A 23,926-nucleotide genomic window follows, 5' to 3' on the forward strand; every position below is an offset into this window, starting at 1 on the left:
GAATTAGTATAAAGAAGCACTCCTGAAACAGACAATTATATAAGCCAATGCTGCCTCAGTTAAAGAAAAAAAAATCAGTTTTGAGATGTGAAGGTTAAGCAAATGGACAGCATTTTCATGTCTGAAGCCTCAAAGTCCCAGGTTCAATCCCCGGAACCACTCTAAGTCAGAGCTGAGCAGTGCTCTTGTAAAACAAACAAGAAAACATATAGAGCAACAATAAAGCAGTAATCAAAGCAAGTCTCTCCTCAGTTCCTATAGCGAGTAACTAAAAAACTAGCGATTTACTCACTAAAGGAAATGAAATAGGGACAATGGAGACAGCATAATGGTTATGCAAAAGACTCTCATGTCTGGGGTACCAAAAGTCCCAGGTGCAATCACCATTAAGCCAGAGCTTGTAAGAGAACAGTGCTCTCTGGTTCCTCTCTCTCTGTATCTCTCCCTTCCTTAAAAATGTGTAAAATGTTAAAAATAAAAAGAAATTAAACAGTATTATCTGGCTCATGAACCATGAGGTATAGTTGATTAAGTCTTACTCTGTGTAGGAACTGGAAAAATCTATACAGCAGAAGAGGTACTAGAGATCTAAATTCTAATATTCATAGTCAACAAATAACAAAAGTAAATGAAGCCAAAATAAGCATACTTCTTAGAATTATCTTTCTCTTCCCCTCTCTGTCTTCCCCTCTTCTCTCCATTTCTCTCTGTCCTATCTAACAACAACGACATCAATAACTACAACAATAATAAAGAACAAGGGCAACAAAACGGAAAGTAAATAAATATTTTTTAAAAATTTAAAAAAAGAATTATGGTAATAAGTACAAGGGGAAAAAAGTGTATTAAATGTATCATCTTTTTTTTTTTTTTAATTGCCACCGGGGTTATTGCTGGAGCTCAGTGCTAGCACTATAAATCCACTGCTCATGGTGGCTATAACCCCACTCCCTTTTATCTTATTTGACAGGAGAGAAATTGAGGGCAGTGAGGGGAGATAAAGAGGGAGAAAGAGTCTGAGCCCCCAGCTCCTCACCTGTAGGGGGGAGTCGCTTCACAAGTGGTGAAGCAGGTCTGCAGGTGTCTATTTTTCTCTCCCCCCCTCTGTCTTCCCCTCCTCCCTCCATTTCTCTCTGTCCTATCCAACAATGATGACATCAATAACAACAACTACAACAACAATAAAAAAAAAATAACAAGGGGAAAATAAATATTAGAAAATTTTCTTTTAAAAAATAGAGAGAGAGATGCCTGCAGACCTGGTTTACCACTTGTGAAGTGTCCCCCCTGCAGTAGGGGAGTGGGGGCTGGAGCCAGGGTCCTTGTGTGTAGTCCTGTGTGTGTTCAACCAAGGCTACTGCCCATCCCCTAAATGTGATTACTTTTAAGGAGTAGTGAAACAGGGGTCTGCAAATTTTTGTTAAAAATGCTCATAAAAATGGTTTTTTATTTAAATTTGTATACATGAACAAACTAATTAATGCAAAAACACAGAACTTGCAAATGAAGTCTGAGTGTAAATGACACTATTCTAGTGACCCTTTCCAAGTTTTACTGACATCATTGACACAACGTAATTTGGTACACTTACATACTCTAAAGTAATTGCCACAGTACACTAAGAACATCCATCACCTTACATAATTTATTTTTGTTTTTTTAAATTTATTTTTATTTATTTTAAATAAAAGCACTTTATCCACTACAGCTCCTCCCAGACCTCTCCCTCTCCCTTTCTCTTTCTCTCTCTCTATATATAGATATATGTAAAATTTATTTATTTATTTACTAGCTAGAGACAGAGAGAAATTGAGAGGAGAGGGGGAAAATTGAGAGAGAGAGAGAGACAGAAAGACACCTGCAGCACTGCTTCACCACTTGTGAAGCTTTTCCCCCTGCAGGCGGGGACCAGGGGCTTGAACCTTTGTCCTTGTGCACTGTAACATGAACACTTAACCAGGTATGCCACCACCTGGCCCCACCATAATTACTTTTCTATTTTAAAAAATGTTTTATATTTATATATTTATTTATTTTCCCTTTTGTAGTTGCTGTTTTTTTATTGTTGTTGTAGTTATTATTTTTCTTGTTCTTAATGTCATCGTTGTTAGATAGGACAGAGAGAAATGGAGAGAGAAGGGAAGACAGAGAGGAGGAGAAAAAGATAGACACCTCAGACCTGCTTCACTGCCTGTGAAGTGACTCCTCTGCAGGTGGGGAGTCAGGGGCTTGAACCAGGATCCTTACGCAGGCCCCTGTCTATGTAAGAACACTTTAGATCTGTCCTCTGACCAACTCTCAAGTATATAATACGCTGTTGTTGACTTTTGTAATTATGCTATCCAATAAATTCTCAAAACTTGTCTTTGGACATTATTCCCTTTGATCAATATGTCTCTATTTTCCCCTACCCCAAGCTGTAGGCAACTATTTTATTTCAGAGCTCTACTTGATTAGGTCCCACATAAAAAGAAATCATAAAGCATCTGATTTTTTTTTGGCTACTTATTCCACTTAAAATAATAATGCCAAAGTTGATTCATGCTGTCACAAATGGCAGGGATCCAGAATAATACTAAACATTGCTAAGTCTCAACATATAACAAAACTCAGGTAATATGGCAGGAAACACATAACCCAGGAGATTAGGAATTCCAGTCTGAAGATGGATTACATATGCATGTATTAGACACTGCTGTCTACATAATTTTAAATTTTAGGAGGCAATAATGGTGATTAGGTTACAAGATTCTTTGGATTCTGAAGTAATTACAAGTAAAGTCTACCACTTAGTTGCAGGATATTTAGAAAAAACAGAAAGAAAAAAAAAGTGTGCAAAGCATTGACAGGTCAATTAGGTAAAGAGTATCCGAGTGTTCCTTAGACTGTTTTTTTATCCTTTTGGTAGGTTTGAAAATTGCTAAATAAAGGGAAATGTACCCTAATAATATCAGTGATAATAATGTCAGAATAATACTCATCTCAATATTATTAACAGGAGCTCAAAGTGGAAACAATTCTAAATATATACAAATAAATGGTGACAGAGAAACTGTCATGCATCAGAGTAATGTACAATAAGGAAAATGAATCAATTATATTCTCTCTGGATGTACATGGAGTCCTCAACAGCAATTTAAAAAACATTAATTTTGACCAATGTTTAAGACAAATATAAATCTGTTTATTATAATAACTTTCCTTTGACTGTTACTAGGTTAGCAGAAATATATCTCTAAAGCAAGGGGCAGAACTGGGGGGGGGGGGTAAGGTGCACTGGGGGCCCAGACCATGATGGAGGAGTTCAGTTGGTAGTGGGAGTGGTATAGACAACTATCTTGGAAAGATGAAATATTGTACTCATGTGGCTACAACTGTCTCGCAGATCATCATTTCTCTAATAAACAAATAAACATAATAGGAAAAGAAAGTGCATCAAAATCTATGATGGTTTCTACATGGGTGAAACTCACAAATAGGATGAACAACTACTGTTGAATAAATAGTTCAGATAAATCTAAGATAAAATCAGTGCTGCCATTTGTCTTCACTTAGCAATAAAGTTTTATTCACAGTGGAAATACATACTTTTTAGGAAAAAATTCCTTTCACGCACATTAAACAGGTACATGAAAACCACCCATATTCTTCTCATTCACCTTACTAATTAAGACTGCAGCATCGGTTGGTGAACTTTGTAAAACATCCAGTTTGATTCAGAACATATATTTGATAGTAAAAAATCCATCCAAAAAAGAAAAAGAAAAACACACTGAATAGGCTTTTCCAGTTATACTAAATTATGTAACTTTAACTTTAAATTATAACTTCAATTCAGATTTAGTAGTCATTTTTAAAGACACAGAATACTTACATTAACTTTGAAAGCTTGTACAGTGTTATCCAGAAGAAGGATATTGCAAACTACTTCAGTGTGCTGTCTGTCTCTGGCCAACTCTGATGCTCGCACATTGTAGGTTCTGCCAGCAGGCAATCGGAAACGTGAGGTCATTACTGTCCACACAAGGTCTAAGTTGGAAAAAAAAAAATCACTAAATAAAGGGATAGTTCATAGAAGTTGTAATTTTCAACTCAGGTAAAAAGTAGTTATAAACTGTCAAATACCAGGATAAGATCTGTAGATATAAACAATTCACTTCTAAGCTAAGGTTACAAGATACCCAGCAGTTTGGGTTTTACCTGCTCCACTGAGAAGACAATATACAAAGCACTGAGGAAATCATATTCGAATTTAAAATATGCTAATTTAGGAGTAGACAAAAAGAGGAAAGGCAAATAGGGTACCTCAGAGAGCTGGACATTACTCAGAATATTCTCTCAGAGACACTGTAGAATGACACCAGAAGGGAAGGTCACTGAAATTTATTTTTTCATATTTCTTAAATGTTTATTTATTCCCTTTTGTTGCCCTTGTGGCTTCATTGTTATAGTTATTGTTGTTGATGTCATCGTTGTTGGATAGGATAGAGAGAAATGGAGAGGGGAGGGGAAGACAGAGATGGGGGAGAGAGATAGACACCTGCAGACCTGCTTCTCCACTTGTGAAGAGAACCCCCTGCAGGTAGGGAGCCGGGGGCTCGAAGAGTGATTCTTACACCGGTCCTTGTGCTTGGTGCCATGTGCGCTTAACCCGCTGCACTACTGCCCGACTCCCATCACTGAACTTTTTAGGGTACCTTCATTTATTACAATGTAAGTGGTGTACAGTACTGTGTTCAGTGCACAGTCTTTTAATGAGCCGATACATGTTTCCTCACTAAGATGACCACAGTGAACTGGAGTTGGGCATTTTTCCTTCTTTATTTGTTAGTATTTGAGAACTCCAACAGACTAGGCTCTAATCAGGCTTCTCTGGAGACACATCCCCTTTAAGAATAGTGCCCTAGAGCTTCATTTCAAGATTCTTTCATCTCCACCTACAAAAAGTCCAAGGACATTTTTCTGTTTTTCATTGGGGGGGGGGTGTCCTGTCTAGTTCCTGGAGGAAAATCTCATACTATGGTAGGAGTCTTCCTAGAACTAGGTCTGCCTTGAGTTTTTGAGTCCAAGCAATTCATCAGTCAAAATTCATGCTTTCTGGGGTCAACTAAGAATACCAAAGGAGATCAACTGGGACTGCAAAAAGACAGGACTAGAATGGCTTCAGGAACCCACCAAATCACTGGTGAGTGCAAATACGTGAGGCTCATGGACAGAGAGGAGCCTAGGGAGAGATTAAGTGGCTGGTAACAGTCTGGCAGCCATACAAGCACACATTAGGAAACAAGAAAAAGGACAAATAAACAGCATGATTGCACATCTTAAAGACCTAGAAGAACAAAGGAACCCTAAAGCAACCAGAAGGACAGAAATCACTAAAGTTGGGGCAGAAATCAATAACACTGAAAATAAGAAAACCACAGAAAAGATCAACGAAAGTAAACGCTGGTTCTTTGAAAGAGTGAACAAAATCGACAAACCTTTAGCCAGACTCACAAAACAAAAAAGGGAGAAGACCCAAATAAATTGGATCATAAGCAAAAGAGGAGATATCAAAACAGACACCACAGAAATTCAACATATCATGCGATACTTCTATATGCCACCAAGCTAGAGAACCTGGAAGAAATGGATGATTTCCTAGATACCTACAAACTTCCAAAATTAAGTAAAGAAGAACTAGATAACATGAACAGGCCCCATCACAGCTAATGAAATTGAAACAGTTATCAAAAACCTTCCCCAAAATAAAAGTCCTGGACAAGATGGTTTTACAAATGAATTCTACAAAACCTTCAAAGAACTAGTACCTCTATTTAAAAAAATCTTTCAGAAGATTGAAGACACTGGAATACTCCCTTCCAGCTTCTATGAAGCCAACATCACCCTGGTACCAAAAGTAGACAGGGACAAAACTAAAAAAGAAAACTACAGACCAATATCTCTGATGAACATAGATGCTAAAATATTAAACAGAATTCTAGCCAACCAGATACAGCAGTATATTAAAAAGACTGTTCATTATGACCAAGTGGGGTTTATCCCAGGGATGCAAGGTTGGTTTAATGTACATAAATCAATCAACGTGATTGATTGTGATCTACCACATCAATAAAGGCAAGAGCAAAAACCACATGGTCATATCAACAGATGCAGAGAAAGCCTTTGACAAAATACAACATCCTTTATGATCAAAATGCTACAAAAAATGGGAATATATAAAAAATTCCTGAAGATAGTGGAGTCTACATATAGCAAACCTAGAGCCAACATCATACTCAATGGTCAAAAACGGGAAGCATTTCCACTCAGATCAGGTAGGTACTAGACAGGGCTGCCCACTATCACCATTACTATTCAACACAGTGTAATGGACCTACTCTATGATCCTGCAATTCCTCTCCTGGGGATATATCCTAAGGAACCCAACACACCCATGCAAAAAGATCATGTACACATATGTTCTAGGCAGCACAATTTGTAATAGCCAAAACCTGGAAGCAACCCAGGTGTTCAACAACAGATGAGTGGCTGAGCAAGTTGTGGTATATATACACAATGGAATACTACTCAGCTGTAAAAAATGGTGACTTCACCGTTTTCAGTCGATCTTGGATGGACCTTGAAAAAATCATGTTACATGAAATAAGTCAGAAACAGAAGGATGAATGTAGGATGATCACACTTTCAGGCAGAAGTTGAAAAACAAGATCAGAAGAGAAAACATAAGTAAAACCTGAACTGGAGTTGATGTACTGTACCAAAGTAAAAGACACTGGGTTGGGTGGGGGGTGAATACAGGTCCAAAAAGGATGACAGAAGACCTAGTGGGGGCTGTATTGTTATATGGAAAACTGGGAAATGTTACGCATGTATAAACTATTGCATTCACTGTCAAATGTAAAGCACTAATTCCCCAATAAAGAAAAAAAAAATCATGCTTTCTTCACTTGAGTCCTGACACCTAGGGACTCCCCCTCCCTACCCAAGATCTTGTGCATACATGATCTCACCACTCCCAGCCTGTTTTTTCAGAAAGAGATACAGAAGGAGTGGGGAGATGGCACAGTACCAGAGCAGTCCCTTGCATTGTGGCTCAAACCTAAGGCTGGCTCATAGCATGAAAGGTACCCTGCTGAGGTATTCTTCTGGCCAGTGAGCTGATTCAGTAAGTCGTGATTCCTGTTTGCCTGTATCTTGAACCACAGGAGAAGCAGGGCTTGTTTTCACCATTTTGGTCTTTTCATCTGCCATTGGTAAATTCAGTTCTGTATTCTGAGTCCAGGCATTTGCTTTTATCTGACTTTGTTCCCCTGCTCTGCTCTGCTATGTACCCCATGAGTGAGATCACCCACTATGTGCCATTCTCCTAACTTATTTAGCCCTAACCCCTCCAGCTCCATCCATGTTGTTGTGAAGGGAAGTTTTCTTATTTTCCTAAAGCTGAGAAGAATCCTACAGTGTATATAAACCCTAACTTTTGTTTTCAATCTTTTTTTTAAAAGATTAAAAAAAATTATTCCTTTTTTGTTGCCCTTGTTTTATTGTTATAGTTATTATTGTTGTTGTTGTTGGATAGGGCAGAAAGAAATGGAGAGATGAGGGGAAGACAGAGAGAGGGAGAGAAAGACACCTGCATATCTGCTTCACTGCCTGTGAAGCGACTCCCCTGCAGGTGGGGAGCCAGGGCTCGAACCAGGATACTCATGCCGGTCCTTGCACTTTGCACCATGTGTGCTTAACCTGCTGCGCTACCGCCCTACTCCCAAACCGTAACTTCTTAATCCACTCATTGTCACTGGACGTTCAGGTTGTTTCCATGTCTTAGTTATTGCAAAGTGCTGTAATGAACACAGATGTAGAGAATTCTTACTTAATGAGTGTTTTTATGTGTGTGGTCTTAGGAGTGGGAATGCTAGATCATACAGCAGTTCTAGTTTTCATTTCTGGAGAAGCCTCCATACATTTTCCATCTGAGTGTCTGGGCCAATTTACATTCCCATCAACAGTGTACAGGGCCCTTTTCTGCTTGCCCTCATCAACTCTGGCTTCCATATAGGCTGTCCTCCAGCGCATGAGTGATAGCTCTGTCAGTCTGTTGTGCGTTTCCCTGTGAGAAATGGTAATGAGCATCCGTTCATGTGCTTGTTGGCCACCTGTCTTCTCTGGTGAAGTTCTGTGCAGCTTTTCTTCCTTTTTTAATGGGGATGGTTCTTCCCATTATTGAGGTTTGTCCATCTTGAATATCAGCCCTCTGTCAAGATGTATGTCGTATGAGCACTTTCTTCCAATCATTAGAATGTCTTTTAGTTTCACTAACAGTTTCTTTTGTGGAGTCAAAGTTTTTTATTTTTAATTTTTTTAGCCTTGCCATTGGAACTGAGTGACTAAAAACACCCCTGAAGTCAGTATCATGTTGCTTATATTCTCTTCAGTGACTCATGGGTTTGGGCCTAATGTCCAGGACTTTAATCCACTTTGAGTTGACTTTTGTAAATGGTATGAAATAGTGATTCAGTTTTCCTAACACCATTTACTGATTCAGTCTTAAGAGGGTTGTATGAGTCTTTTATCTATTAATAGATTCTCCAACTTGGTGTAAACTTGTTCATAGTCGTCTCTTGTGAAATCACATAAGTGAGGTTCCAGTTCCACAAAACACAATAAAAATAAAGTAAAATCAGCTCAGGAAGGTCAATAAAGTAAACACTAAGCAGTAACAACAAAGAAATTAACAAGACCCTGGGAGAAGAGAAGCTCATTTCTGAAGTTGACAAAATATATTATTTTGAAACTAAATGCAGCTAGGGAAGCGGTTCAATGGATAAAGCAAGGGACTTGCATGCATGGAGTGCTGTGTTCAATTCCGGGCACTGCAAATGTTTGAGTGGTACTGTGGTTTTGGAGTCTATCTCGTTAGATAAACCTTAAAAATAAAAATACAGAATCTAACATGAAAAAATTTCAAAATTATAAAAAGAAACAAGCAAAAAGTAGACTAATTTAACCCACATAGGAGGAGGAAAAATTAACTCAATAGAAACTGTCCTTCAATTGTCCTCCGTGTAGAAACTGCCCCACTCTTTGAAGGGAGGCTGGGTCAACATACTCTGCCACTCAAGGAAGATGGGTCCTGAAATGAGTGCAGCCTACAGTGTTCCCAGCTATGACCATGGACTGCGAGCTCAGACTGACAGAGATGCAGAGGCTACACAGGCTCCTGTGCTGAATATGAACAGACATGGGCCCTTGGTCAGATCGATGGGGTATATAGTTACCAGTATTTATATACTTTTCCCATATTTGGGAGCTTCTCTCTGCACTGATCCAGCTTTCTAGTCCTAACCTCAACTTTGACACCATCTTCCCCGACAATATGTTTTAGCCCCATTGCATGTTAGCTGTGGGGCTCAGGCAAAAATTAGTAAAGTCATGAGCCCCAGGGAATATCCTAGCTAGTAGACTTCCTAGCTCCTTCCAGCATGAAGACTCCAAATTGCATCTGCTCTACTTTTACCTTTAGGTTCCTGCTTATTAAACAATTTTCTCTGCTTTATATCTTACTGCTTTTCAGCCACCAAGTTGCAGATGCCAACCTGACTTCCCTGGGCAGACAACTTCACCAATTTGTCCTGGGATTCTACCTCCCCAGAGTCCTACCCCACTCTGGGAAAGATAGAAACAGGCTGGGGATCAACCTGTTAACACCCACATCCAGTGGAGAAGCAATCACAGAAGCCAGACCTCCCACCTTCTGCACTCCATAAAAATCTTTGGTTCGATCTGATGGGGTTTACAGTCAACAATATTTATACCCCTTTCCCATATCTGGGAACTACTCTCTTCCCTCATCCAGCTTCCTGGTCCTTTTTCCAGCTATGACATCATCTCTCAGACAATAACTTGGGTCCATCAGATACCAGGGTCAGAAAAATAAATAAATAAAAACCACAATAATGATAAAAAAAAACAACAAGTGCAACAATAAGGAAAATAAATAAATAAAATATTTTTTTAAATAAACAACAACAAACACTAGTATAGTCATGGGCCCTTTGGAATATAACTCAAATAGGCCTACTATCTACAAAACAGAGACCTCAAAATCTTCATCTGCACTATTCCAGCCTTTAGGTTCATGATTAGTCAACAGCTTGTTTTGCTTTGTATGTTAACTCTTCTTTCAGCCACCAGGTTCCAGATGCTACCATGATGTCAACTGGACTTCCCTGGGCAAACGACCCCACTAATGTGTCCTGGAGCCCAGCTTCTCCAGAGCCCCTCCTCACTAGGGAAATAGAGAGACAGGCTGGGAGTATGGCTCAACCTGTCAATGCCCATATTCAGCAGGGAAGCAATTACAGAAGCCAGACCTTCCACCTTCTGCACCCCACAATGTCCCTTGGTCAATACTCCCAGAGGGATAAAGAATAGGAAAGCTATCAGGGAAGGGGATGGGATATGGAGTTTTGGTGGTGGGAACTGTGTGGCGTTGTACCCCTCTTATTCTATGGTTTTTGTCAGTGTTTCCTGTTTATAAATAAAAATTAAACAAAAAATCTTTGGTTCATACTCTCAGAGGGATAAATAGGGAAACTTCAAATGGAGGGGAGGGGATATGGAACTCTGGTGGTGGGAACTGTGGAACTGCATTCCCTCATCCCACAATTTTGTCAATCATTATTAAATCAGTAATAATAATAATAATAATAATGAAACTGTCCTTCAGGAAGCTCCCATACAAGACTTTACACAAAAACTAAGTACTGTAATACATTCAACAAATAAACAGTGACTACAGAACTAAGTAAAAGGAAAAATGAGAACAATATGAAAATCAAGAATACCAACTAAAAGAATACACTGCATTTTTAAATAAGCAGTTCAAAATCATATAGTTGAAAAACAACTGAAATTTAAAGCCCAGAAGGGTTCAACGGCAGACTTGAGTTAACAGAAGACTGAATCACTAAACAGGAATAGAAGTCAAGTAAGAACAGAAAGAATAAAGAGCATCCTGGGATATAGCTCAGCAGACAGAGTACAGGACTTGAAAATATGAGGTCCTGAGTTCAATCCTCAGCAGTGAATATGCCAGTGATGATCTGGTTCACTAAATAAGTAAATTATTTTAAAGACTTATTTGTTAATGAGAGAGAGAGAGAAATAGAGCATCACTCTGGTACATAGGGCATTGAGTGCTGAGCTCAGAGTCTCATGGTTAAGAGTTCAAGACTTAATCACTAAGCCAGCTCCCAGACCTCAATATATCTCTTTAACTTTTTAAAAAAATATAAATTTCATTTATTAGAGAGAAACAGAGAGTAGAGATAGGGGAGGGAAAAAAAAGAGATACCTGCAGCACTGCTTCATCACTTGTGAAGCTTTCCCCCTGCAGGTGGGTACCAGGGGTTTGAACCTGGGTCCTTGTGCTCAACATGTGTGCTCAACCAGGTGTGCCATCACCCAGTCCCCAATAAATCTTTCTTATATAAAGAAAAACAAATAAAGTCTGAAACCTGAGATATATCATCAAACATACCAGCATATTGATAATTAAGGTCAGAAAGTCAACATAAAAAGGGGCAGAGAGAATCAATGAATAAACAATAGTACGAGCTGATTTACACTTATACACACACACACACACACACACTTTATTCTACGAGTGAGTTTCTCATGAGACACAGAGAGCAAAGTCAGAGTATAACTCCCACACATATAATGCCTGGGACTGAACCAGGAAGCATAGCCCTGGAAGCCTTATACTCAAACAAATGAGCTATTCCACTGGCTGTGGGTCCTGAGTTCCTTTCTTTCTTTCTCTCTCTCTCTCTCCCTTCCTTCCTTCCCTTTTTAATCTACTCATCTAAGAAGCCAAATTATTTCCAAAAAATAAAAGCAAACTCAGAGAGATCATACTAGATATATCATAGTCAAAATGCTGAAACAGCAAGAGAGGACTTAACACCTGCAAGTGATGCCCAGTTATGTTAGCAGACACTATCGAACCAGGTGACATGTAGGTCAGAAGGCAGTGGTGACACATGCAAAGTACAAGAGAAAAGACAATGGAAATGTGGAAAACTAAGAAATGTTACACATGTACAAACACTATTTTATTTTACTGTTGAAAAAAAAAAAGAATTTATCATTCCTATGCATTTTTGTTTATATCTGTGCTATGTATATACATATAATGAATAATATATAAACACACAAAAGAAAGAATTCAAAATCCAGGAAAACAACATTTTTTAAATGAAGAATTTAATCTCTCCATTTCATCTGACTGTAGCATAATGGCTCTGAAGAAGGGTGACAAAAGCTATTCTGTCACCACAGAGGCAGGGACCAGAAAGTACACCATCAACATTCGTAGGTGTATTTATGGTATGGGATTCGAGAAGCATGTCTGTTCTCTAGCATGCAGCAAATTCAGAAATGTGTAATGAAGCAGATGGAACTACAGATGTGCACACAGGCACCAAGTCCAACAAAACTCTCGGGCTCAAAGGAGTAAGGTATACCCCCTTGTATTCATCTAATTTATTTAATAATAATTTAAAGAAAACCCCTAGTGAACCAAAACATTGGTTATCTGTGTAATTGCTACCACTTTAAAAAACATTACAGATAGCAACTGTGGTGAGAGTCATGGATTATCATGTAGTTATCAAGTTGCAAAGAAAGCAGGATGGGGGGGGGGACAGAGGAGAGAAGAGAAGATGTTCTCAGAAAAGCAAAAGCTAAAACCACCTGAGGAGGCTGCTCACCAAGGAGTCCCCACCCTTGCTGCATCAAGATCCTGAGTTTATATCCTGGCAACACCGTGGGAAGAACCACAGACAGCACAGGGGAGCTCCATGGGTGATGGTGTGGTGCTATATGTCTCTCCCTCTCTCTAAAAAAACAACACAGCAAAATGGGCTGAGAAGGCTACACAATGGCACTGTGTATGAGCACAGATCTGAGGTCACTCTCTAGCGCTGCATAAAAAACCCTGACACTAGGAGTCGGGCGCGCAGCAGACTAAGCACACGTGGCCCAAAGCACAAGGACCAGCAAGGATCCCCACCTACATGGGAGTCGCTTCACAGGCGGTGAAGCAGGTCTGCAGGTGTCTGTCTTTCTCTCCCCCTGTCTTCCCCTCCTCTCTCCATTTCTTTGTGTCCTATCCAACAACGACAGCAACAATAACTACAACAACAAAACAAGGGCAACAAAAGGGAATAAACAACAAACAAACATCAGTAGCTCTTGAGCCACTCGTTCCTTGGTCTTCTTCCACATTAGGTTTCTAGAACACTAGCAGCCAAGTTTATTCCCTAACAGGAGGTTGGTGATACATTAGGAGACACCACTAGCAAGGGAAAGACGTTAAGTGCTAAAGTCTACAGACTGATCACAAACACCACCAAACGTGCTCTCAGCTTTTTGGAACCTCTTTTAAATTTAAAAAAGATAATTTAGCAGTTGGGTAAGTGGCTCAACATGTGAGGTTTTGGAATTGATCTCCCACACTGCATATACCAGAATGGAGCAGTGTTCTGGTCTCTCTCCATCCAGAAAAATGTGTTTGCATATAAATGTATGTGTAGACTTATTTAATCTTTGGGAAAAGACTAAAACAACCTAACATCTACAACTACCTGGGGCCAAAGTAAAGATTAAAGTTCAGAGAAGGGGTCAAATTAAACTATCACTGTCTCTTACAATGTCTGTTCCATACGGAAAACACAATCTACTTTAAATATATTGGCACTCAAGCAGCATACAGGTAAGGCAGAATGCCACCCAGGGCTAAGTCAATGGTGTTTCCAAAAGTTATCTGCTATAAAGAATCACTGCTTTTTTTTTTTTTTCCCCAGTCCAGCACAGGCCATGGCAATTTGTATTTTCCAAAATCAGCAACAATGAGTTTTCTAGAATCTTGCCACACATCAAGAATAGTGATGAATTTGGACACGCCTTTGTGGTTGCCTCAATGAACAAGACTACAGGAAAAAATCAGCACATTTCCTTCCAACACCAGACATAAAGGGAGCTATAGCTTTCACCTGATCTTGTCAGAGAACACACAACCTGGGCAGGCAGCCACCAACTTGTGCAGACCACCATGCCAGGTTGTAAGGAAGTAAGCCAGGTTCCCAACCCTGCGTCCTGCCTGAATTACAGGTGAACAAGCAAAATGAATGACTGTTGCTTTTAAAACAAAACAAAACAAAGAAAAACCCTTTTCATCTAGAAAACAAACAAACAAAAAACCATAGCGCCAAAGCTTCCTTCACTGTGGTGGTAGTTGTGCAGGACAGCTGCTATTTTAACCCATAAAGTTTGGGGATGGTATCATCCACAGCAGCAGGAAACTAGAACAGACCAATAAAGTTGTTTTGTAAATACAATAAAAAATAATAGAGAACAAAAAGTTTAAGAATATATAAATTACAAGTTCTATTTTTTATTATTAGATACAACAGAAATCAAATTCTGCCAGTTCTTGCTAGCTAACTCTTCTAAATGTTTCCTCTTTGGCCACTGTACCATCACTTCCGAGGTCATGGGCCAGTGCTTCAATCCTTTAAACAGCACTGTTCTGGGGCTTAAAGGGGGGTGGGGAGTATATTTAATCACAATGGTATTAAAGCATCTAAGTAACAGTGCAAGGAAAGAAAGTATACAGGAAGCATTTTTAATACTTTGCAATTCTTTAAAAAATACTTTATTTTAATGAGAAAGAAACAAAAATATTGGAATACAGAAAGACCAGAGCACTGCTCAGCTCTGGATTATGGTGGTGCAGGGGACTGAACGTGAGAGCTTAGAGCCTCAGGTATGAGAGTATTTTCCAAAACTGGTATGCTGTCTCCCCAGCCTGACTTTGCAATTTTCTATAGTAAATTAATGAGGTCTCCTGATTAAATACTATGAAGATGAATGGGTCTGTCTATCCAAATAGCCACTATGCTTCAGTCTTATTGCTCCCTTACTTTGATTTCATATTCATCATGAAGACTTGTGAATATTAATTTTCCTCTCCTTCCCCAGCCCCCACATGCATGTGTCAATAAAAGAATATTCTGGGAGTCGGGCGGTAGCACAGCGGGTTAAACACACGCAACGCCAAGCACAAGGACTGACGTAAGGATCCCGGTTCGAGCCCCCGGCTCCCCACCTGCAGGGGAGACCCTTCATAGGCGGTGAAGCAGGTGTGCAGGCGTCTGTCTTTCTCTCCCCATCTCTGTCTTCCCCTTCTCTCTCCATTTCCCTCAGTCCTATCCAACAATGATGACATCAATATCAACAACAATAATAACTACAACAATAAAAAAGGGCAACAAAAGGGAATAAATAAATAAATATTTTTTAAAAAAGAATATTCTAACAACCTCCCCCCAGCTTTGCTGAGATGCACCTGGCACGCAACACTACGGGGTAAATTTCCTGAGTGTTTATGTAGAAAAGTTTGTTTCTTTTGTCATCATCAGGATTTCATCATTCAAGCCTGACTTTTTCAAATGGAAAAGGGGAGAAAAAGCCAGAGGGAGGGCAAGACGTCACAGAATTGAATCTTCTTTCAGTGCAGTGAGGGCTGGACTTGAACCACGGCAGGTCAGGCACCTTCCAAGGTGAGCTATCTTGCAGGCCTTTATAAAAATGGTTTACTCCTGTAACACATACATTTGCATACCAGAATAGTTAGAGGGGAAGTGTTACGATCATGATATTTGCAATCCTTAAATCAGAAATGTTAAAAGTATAAACAACAAAGAGAAGTAAGACAAAGATGTAAAGTCAGCATTTAATGAATCTATATAAAGGATATATACATGCTCAAAATACTACTCTTGCTACTTTTCCATAGGTTTGAAAATTTTCAATAAAAAGTTGCAAGGAAAGAGTAAAACAAAACAAAACAAAACATTCAAATTGTTTTTACATGTAACCAAAACATATACAAGAAAATCTGTGTTATCAAAAAACACCAAGCAATTAACAACTCACAAAAACTTCCTGCCAAGTTTACAATTCTTACACTTATCTGAAATGGAATATTCTCCAGTGAACCATCTGCTTTAATTAATTTAATTTCTTACATGACTTTGAATGTAACTATAAGCTAAAATGCTGATTATAAGATACCAGGCTGAAAAATGTTGGTCTAAGAACAATGGAATCATACAAACATGAGACCCTGGCACAGTCAATTTCTTAAAATATTTATTTTAGTATCTATTTTTTGGATAGAGACAGAGAGAAAATGAGAGGGAAGTGAGAGACAGTGAGACACCTGCAGCACCGTTTTACCACACACGAAGCTTGGGACACCTGCAGGTGGGAATGAGGAGCTTGAATCTGGGTCCTTGTTCACGGCTATATGTGCCTTCAACCAGGTGTGCTATTGCCCAGCCTCCTCAATTGTTTTAATTTTTTAAAAAAGCAGCTGCTTCATATAGCAGAGTTTTCTTTGTGACTGCATACAGAAAATACAGTTTGTAGCATCTAAATGTTTCAAAATAGAGGTTGAGACCCACTGATTATGAAATTTACCTAATGAGTCAAAAAAACATTAATAAAGCTATCAAGAGTGTGATATAAGAAGTTATTCTTAACATGGGATAAAGACTTAATATGGCAAATGGCTTTGTATTTGTTGGTAATATCTAATTTGACAACTTGATAGGCTTTTAGGAGCCTTGATGTCTGTTTAAAGTAACTCTCAATCTTTCACTAACAAGTAAAATTAGAAGAGAAGGGCCTCTATAAAGAGGTCAGAACTATAAAGCACAAGCTATTAGTATAATGCAATAGTGAAATAGTGTTGCGTAAGTTAAGACTTGTTTCAGGATAAGACAGTACTACTGTTCAAACTTTCATTACCTTTGTAACTTTAAAATGAGTTCTATGAAGATTAAATGACACACATAAGTACTACTGAGCACAATAGCTGGCAAGCTTGAAAGCACCTCTAAACGTTAGACATTATCATCATCATCATCATTATTGGCCTCTACCTTTCTAAGTATTCAAAATGGACATTAGGAAATGCATATTTACGGATTTATTAAACTATTCTAGCTACACCAGCACTGAGTATTATTAAAAGTTTCAAATCAGGAGTCAGGTGGTAGCGCAGCGGGTTAAGTGCATGTGGTGGGATGCATTGGATCGACCTTCTCGTGGTGCACCCCGTGAGTACCCATTCATTGGGGAAACTGACGATCCTTCCTAGCCGACTGAATCCATTTGGATCCCAGTCACTTTCAAAGCCAGCAACAAGCAGCTCCTGACAGCTTTCAACCTGACGCTGTTGACTGGCTACGGAAGAAGGGCAAACGCTAGAAGAAGAAGTGCACGTGGCGCAAAACGAAAGGACCACCGTAAGAATCCTGGTTCAAGCCCCCGGCTCCCCATCTGCAGGCGAGTCACTTCACAAGTGGTGAAGCAGGTTTGCAGGTGTCTTTCTCTCCCCCTCTCTGTCTTCCCCATCTCTCTCCATTTCCCTCTGTCCTATCCAACAACAACAACAATAACTACAACAATAAAACAACAAGGGCAACAAAAGGGAATAAACACGTATTTAAAAAAAAGTTTCAAATCAAGTGTTTGTATCAGCAGGTTAGAAAAAACATTCTTTCCTTAAACTCTTCCCATGTCCTACTGAATGGCTCATATGCCAGAGTGAAGCAACACAAATTCATCAACAAACAAAACAAGATTAAAAACCCCTCGCTTCATGAAGCCTCCACCCTAACGAGGAAAGGGAAAAGCAGGGAATGTAGGAGTAGGTCTGCAATTAAATCCACTATCCAAGCAGTGCATGACTGAAAATTTTTTGACCATACTTAAAAAGATGTGTCATGTGAACACTCAATTTGACTGGGACACCTGGGAGAAAGGTGCTTCAACAAGAGGGTACAACAGGCACGCAGGCCTGACGGACGTGGGGGCATATCTAGCTTGTTCCTGCAATAGCAGAGGACCATGTAACTTGAGGAAAGAGAAAAAGAGTGATCAGAGATGAGGCTGGAGAGAAAGCAGAGGGAGGCAGGGTTTTGTTAACTATGTAAAGTTTTAGCCTTGTGGTCTGGGAGGTGGCACAGAGGATAAAGCATTGGATTTCTCAACCATGAGGTCCCGAGTTCAATCCCCAGTAGCACATGTACCAGAATGATATCAGTTTCTTTCTCTCTCTCCTATCTTTCTCATGAATAAATAAATAATTAAAAAAAAGAAAATCTAAAGATTTATGGTTTTGTCAGTGTTTCCTTTTTATAGATAAAATAAATAAAGGTTTAGCCTTAACTCAAAGATACAAAGCCATTAAGGTTATTTTGAACATAGATGCATACAAAGCATGGCCATATAACAAGCAGGTGAATTTTCAACTTGCAGCAGTCTCTAATAGTATGTCAGATACAAAAAGCTTAGACTGTTATAAATAAGCTACTGTGCTAACAGAGACCCAGTTAACATCTATGAAATTATAAATCAGTCAGGAGGAAAAAAAAAAAAAAAACATTGCTGACCTAGATGCAAATACCTAGTGGTCCTGGAAGGACACCTGGGAGAAAGGACTTTTAGGAAGAGAGGAAACCAAGCACGCAGGCCTGATGCGGGAGCATAGCCAGCTCGTCCCAGCAGCAGGAGAGGACTGTGTGCAGGTTGTCCTGCACGGGGAAGTTACAGGAACAGTGGAGCAGTGCTGCAGGTATCTCTCCTCCTCTCCCCTGGCCCCCTACATCTCCTCTGTTAAAAAGGAAGAAAGAGAAAAAAATGGTCATCAGGAATGGTAGAGTCTTGCAGATACTGATAACTCTTGGGGGAGACACACACACACACACACACACACACACACACACACACACACGGACTAGAGACAAGTGAAAAAGAAACTTGAAGAAATGAAATTAGAAGATAACCATGGAAAAAAGCTAGACTGCATTCTTACAAAAAAGGAATTCAAAATAAAGCTAAGTACCATTTATCTGCACTGGTGACAGAATAAATTGGTGTAGGTCTGTAATTGTTTATTGGAAACCTCTGGGTTCAAAACACTTTGGAAGAACTTTAGATTTCAGAAGACTTGGGTCATATGGCACAAATACCCTCTATTACATAACATTCTTGGATAGGTCTAAATGTAATAGCACTGCACTAGCCATCTGCTACTTAAAATTTCCTTAAGAATATTCAACTTTGGGGGTTGGGCGGTAGAGCAGTGGGTTAAGCGCACGTGGCACAAAGCATAATGACCAGCCTAAGGATCCTGGTTTAAGCCCCCGGCTCCCCACCTGCAGGGGAGTCGCTTCACAGGCGGTGAAGCAGGTCTGCAGGTATCTCTCTTTCTCTCCCCCTCTCTATCTTCCCCTCCTCTCTCCATTTCTCTCTGTCCTATCCAACAACAATGACATCAATAACAACAATAACAGTAACCACAACAATGATAAAACAACCAGGGTTAACAAAAGGGAAAAAAAAAGAATATTCAGCTTTAAGTGGAATAAATAGCTAGACAGGATAATACCAGTTTAGGTCAAGTCTGGTCACATAAATTACACAAAGTTTTGTTTTACAGAGTCTGGGGGATATGAGAAGTGCACATAAGGAACTGACCTATACAATCCTTTTCTTAAAGCTTTGCTGACATAAAACAAAATTATGAAAGCAGTCAGCTGCAAGGTGAGTCAGATATTAGAATCATCTGAGAATCTTTCCCAGCGAAGATTTCTCATTTCCCTAACACGTCTGTAGTTAGTGTGACAAATGAAGCTTTTGCTAGGTAGAAAACTGTAAGGTCAGTTGAAAAGGTGACTTGACATTTGTAGTATTTTACTTAGGAGACAAAGAAATATCATTACTTTGAAAACTGTTATTTCCCTAGTATTTTATTTTTGCATAGCTAGTCTTCCCAGCTCTATCTTCTTTCCCCTCACCTAAGTTCTGTCAATGGTCACTGATTTATTTATTTTTAATATTTATTTATTTATTCCCTTTTCTTGTCCTCATTGTTTTATTTTTGTAGTTATTATTGATGTCGTTGTTGGATAGGACAGAGAGAAATGGAGAGAGGAGGGAAGACAGAGAGGGGGAAAGATAGACACCTGCTTCACTGCCTGTAAAGTGACTCCCCTGCAGGTGGGAAGCCAGGGGCTCGAACCGGGATCCTTCCACTGGTCCTTGTGCTTTGCATCATGTGCACTTAACCCGGCAGCGCTACCGCCCGAATCCCTGTTCACTGATTTATTTTTTTGTTCTGTTTATCAATTTCCTATCTTTGCATTGCACACAAATGAAGTCATTTAATTCTTTTTTTTTCCTTTTGACTTAAACTTCACATAATTCTCTCACTTAAGCTTCTCCCATTCTGCTGCAAATGACAAACCTTCATCTTTTTGATAGGTGATTAATATTCCATTAATCCCAAGTAATGTTGACTTACTTGAAAAATTCACCCCTTCCAAAGTTTAACCAATATTAAATAGCTTGAAGTTTTCATTCTGTTCTAAGTTTAACCAATATTTTATGGCATACATTGTGTGTCATGCACTGTGTTTACCAAGAAACACCAAAGATTAGTCTCAGAGGGATACAAAGAGGCTTCCCAACAGTTTGATTTTATCTTACAGGAAGTAACAAAGGCACTAAAACTTCTAGGGGTTGGGGAGATAGCCTAGGGCAGAGGATTTGCATCTAAAAGGTCCCAAATTCAACCCCCAGCACCCCCACCCCCAAAATACACACACACACACACACACACACACACACACACACACACACACACACACACACTTTAGAGTTTGTGAAAACTATGGTGGGCATCAAAGTGGAGGGGCAAGGCTCAGGAATTCTGGTGGTAGGTATGGTGAATTGCATACACACATACACAGCTGTGAAACTATAACACTGAAATATATATATAATGTTATAATTGAATAATCACTAGGGAAAAAAATCATACCGGGGTAGGGGGATAACTCACCCAGTAAAACACACTGTTTTGCAAGGCCTGGGTTCAAGCCCCTCTACCTGCCTCATCACCACAGGGGGGCAGCATACAAAAGAGAATCTTTGACTACTGATGAAGCGAACTATGGTGTCTCTATCCTCCTCTAATTACAAAAAGAAAATTATTTAAAGTCTGCAAGGAGCTGTGGAATCATGCAGGTGCAATGTTCCTGCTTTTTTTTTTTTTTTAAAAAAAAAGAAGGAAAATCATAAAAATCTTGAGTAAGGGTTTAATATAATCACTGTGACTCCAGTGTGGAAGATTGAAAATGGCAGAATGCAACTCGAAGGAAGCACCACGATAACACCCTGGGTACACTGCTGCTTTTTAACAGTTAACATCAAGCACGTTGTAAGTCATCACCAAGAGTTCCAGAAGTCTTGCACCAACTTTACAATGCCTAACTAAAGCTCCAGGATGACAGGGCTCCAACAGGAAAATAAGAGGGGAGTGGGATCTGAACAGAGATGTGGGATACAATGCACACACGCAGTTGTGAATGGTGTGCAGAGCTCCCTGGAGTAGGCCATGGACAGTGGCCCCGGCAAGCAGGACGTGAGTTACAGGAGCCAGATAAGTAGGTGGTGTCCCAGCAATCAGGAGAAACAACAGAGAGACATGCTTAACTTTATGGTTCTTGATGAAAGGCTTTTTTTTTTTTTTAGAATTTTAAAAAATTCTTTATTTATTATTGGATAGAGACAGAGAGAAATTGAGGGGAAGGGAAGACAGAGATGGAGAGAGACAGAGAGATACCTGCAGCCCTGCTTCACGATTTGTGAAGCTTTCCCCTTGCAGGTGGGGACCAGAGGCTTGAACCCAGGTCCTTGCGCACTGTAGTGTGTGCGCTTCACTAGGTGCGCCACCACCTGGCCCCTGAGGAAAGGACTATACAGGTAGCGGAGAGGCTGCAGCTGTGACAGAAGTCCAGGAATTCAAAATAGGTAGAAAATAGGACAGCATCAGAAAAAGATAAGAGTTCTGGACTAATATTAACCTAATTTAAAAACCTAACTTTGGCGTTTTTCTAGCTGCCAAAATATGGACAACACAGTCCTTTGAACCTTAACCCCTCACTAAAAAGAGAGTAACTCCACAGGGTTGCTGGAAAAATTATATGAGATGGCTGGGGAGACAGCATAATAGTTATGAGACTTCATTTCCTGAGGCTCTGAGGTCCCAGGTTCAATCTCCAACATCACCATAAGTTAGAGTTGAGCAATGCTTTGGTATTTGTCTGTTCATCCCTCCCTTCCAGCCCCCCACCTTCTCCTGTGTCTTTCTCTCTGTATTTCTCTTAATTTAAAAGGGGCTGTGGGGTTGGGCAGTAGTGTGTACCTGGCAAGGTACACATGTTACAATGTGCAAGGACCGAGGTTCAAGCTCCCAGTCCTCACCTGCAGGGGAAAAGCTTCATGAGTGGTAGAGCAGTGTTACAGGTGTCTTCCTCCCTCCCCATCCCCTCTCAATTCCTGTCTTTATCCAATTGGTATATACATAGATATATATGTGTACATATGTGTGTGTGTGTGTATACACACACACACACACACACACATGTATATATATGTACACACACACACAGGCATATCCAGCTAGGCACTAGAGGACTTCAAGTAGAGGAAGTACAGCAGGTTATGAGTGCAGAATGATTCCTGGGAGCACTAGTCATATAATAACGAGAAGTGAGTGACTTCCACAGATAAAAGTATCTGAATAACTTAACTAGAGTAAAAGTTAATTTAATTAAAACCAGCCTAAAAACATAGCCAAACAACAGACATGCTGCTAAATCTTTAAAAAAAGAATGGGAAAATAAGGGGGGGGGGGCTTTGATGAAATTTCTTTCAAAGAAAGAAATCAAAGAAATCATCAAGATACATACTTGAATGGCGCCTAGGATCTAAAGGCAGGGCTGCATCAGTGCTGATATAAAGGCTGGGTGGCCATATCTGAGCTTTCATGTTTTTATAATCCCACACTAGAATATTCAGGAGCAGTAGGCATCCTATCTGTAACCTGCTCTCAAGTAGTTCAAAAAAGCCCAGTGAGATTAGAAATGGTGTATTCTTCTAAGACGATTAGGAGAAGAGATCAAAATGAGGTGACAGGGTAGTTTCACTGAAAACTGAGAGCTAGCTAGACACAGCTGAAAGAGGGAAAGTCAAAGATGGTCTCAAGAATTTTTTTCTTTGGTCTAGTTGAATTCACTACAGGGACCCAGCACTAGAGGTTCTAGGGCCGCCTTGTATATACACATAGTACATATGGAGTATAATGGTAAAAAAATAATTGAGAAGTCAAATGTAGGGGCAGTGGGCTTATGGGAAATTTCTGCAACCCTCGCCTCAATTTCACCGAGAATGTAAAAACACTCTGAAAAGTTAGTCTTAGTTTAAAAACACACTTAAAAAATTGCAACGATAACCATAATAATAACAGTTCAGAGAAAATGAAATTAGTTGAGAGGAAGCCTGGGGTTCTGTGCTGTTCTTGCAAGTTTTATATGGGTTTAAAGGATTTCAAAAAACAATTTTTTAAAAAATTATGCACAGGGAGAGTACACATCACCATGCACAAGGACCCGAGTTCAAGCCCCACATCCCCACCTGCAGGGGGCAAGCTTCATGAGCAGTGAGGCAGTGCTACAGTGAGGCAGTGCTCTTTCTCCTCTTTACATCTCAATTTCTCTTTGTCTCTGTCAATAAATAAATAAATTTAAAAACAAATTCAATGAAAATTCACAACCACCATGGTGCATGGCAAAGACTAACTCAATGCAGGTACTCAAAAAAAGAGAAAAAAAAAAAGTTGTAATTGGTCTTTCCACCTGAGTTGCCCGCGAAAGAAATGTTAGCATCCCTCAATTCTATTCACCTCTGTCCAGTATCTAAATGCACTCTTGATTCCAGCGAC

At 39.6% G+C, this 23,926-nt stretch overlaps 1 protein-coding gene across 7 annotated transcripts in view; it reads right to left on the bottom strand.

The window, feature by feature from the left end:
• PTPN4 (protein tyrosine phosphatase non-receptor type 4) overlaps positions 1–23,926 on the bottom strand; it is a 131,234-nt gene that overhangs the window by 99,907 nt on the left and 7,401 nt on the right. For 4 of the 7 annotated variants that reach the window (XR_009545981.1, XR_009545980.1, XM_060177989.1 and 1 more), the window contains exon 3: positions 3,875–4,029. Coding sequence is in view for 4 of the 7 variants with exons in the window: in XM_060177989.1 (XP_060033972.1) it covers positions 3,875–4,012 (138 nt within the window). In the remaining 3 variants the exon portion in view is untranslated. Of the gene's footprint in view, positions 1–3,874; positions 4,030–23,619; positions 23,709–23,926 lie in introns of those variants that run through there. The other 3 variants (XM_060177986.1, XM_060177987.1, XM_060177990.1) reach the window with 3 other exon arrangements.

This window comes from Erinaceus europaeus, chromosome 18 (assembly GCF_950295315.1).
Source record: "Erinaceus europaeus chromosome 18, mEriEur2.1, whole genome shotgun sequence".
Lineage (NCBI taxonomy): Eukaryota > Metazoa > Chordata > Mammalia > Eulipotyphla > Erinaceidae > Erinaceus > Erinaceus europaeus.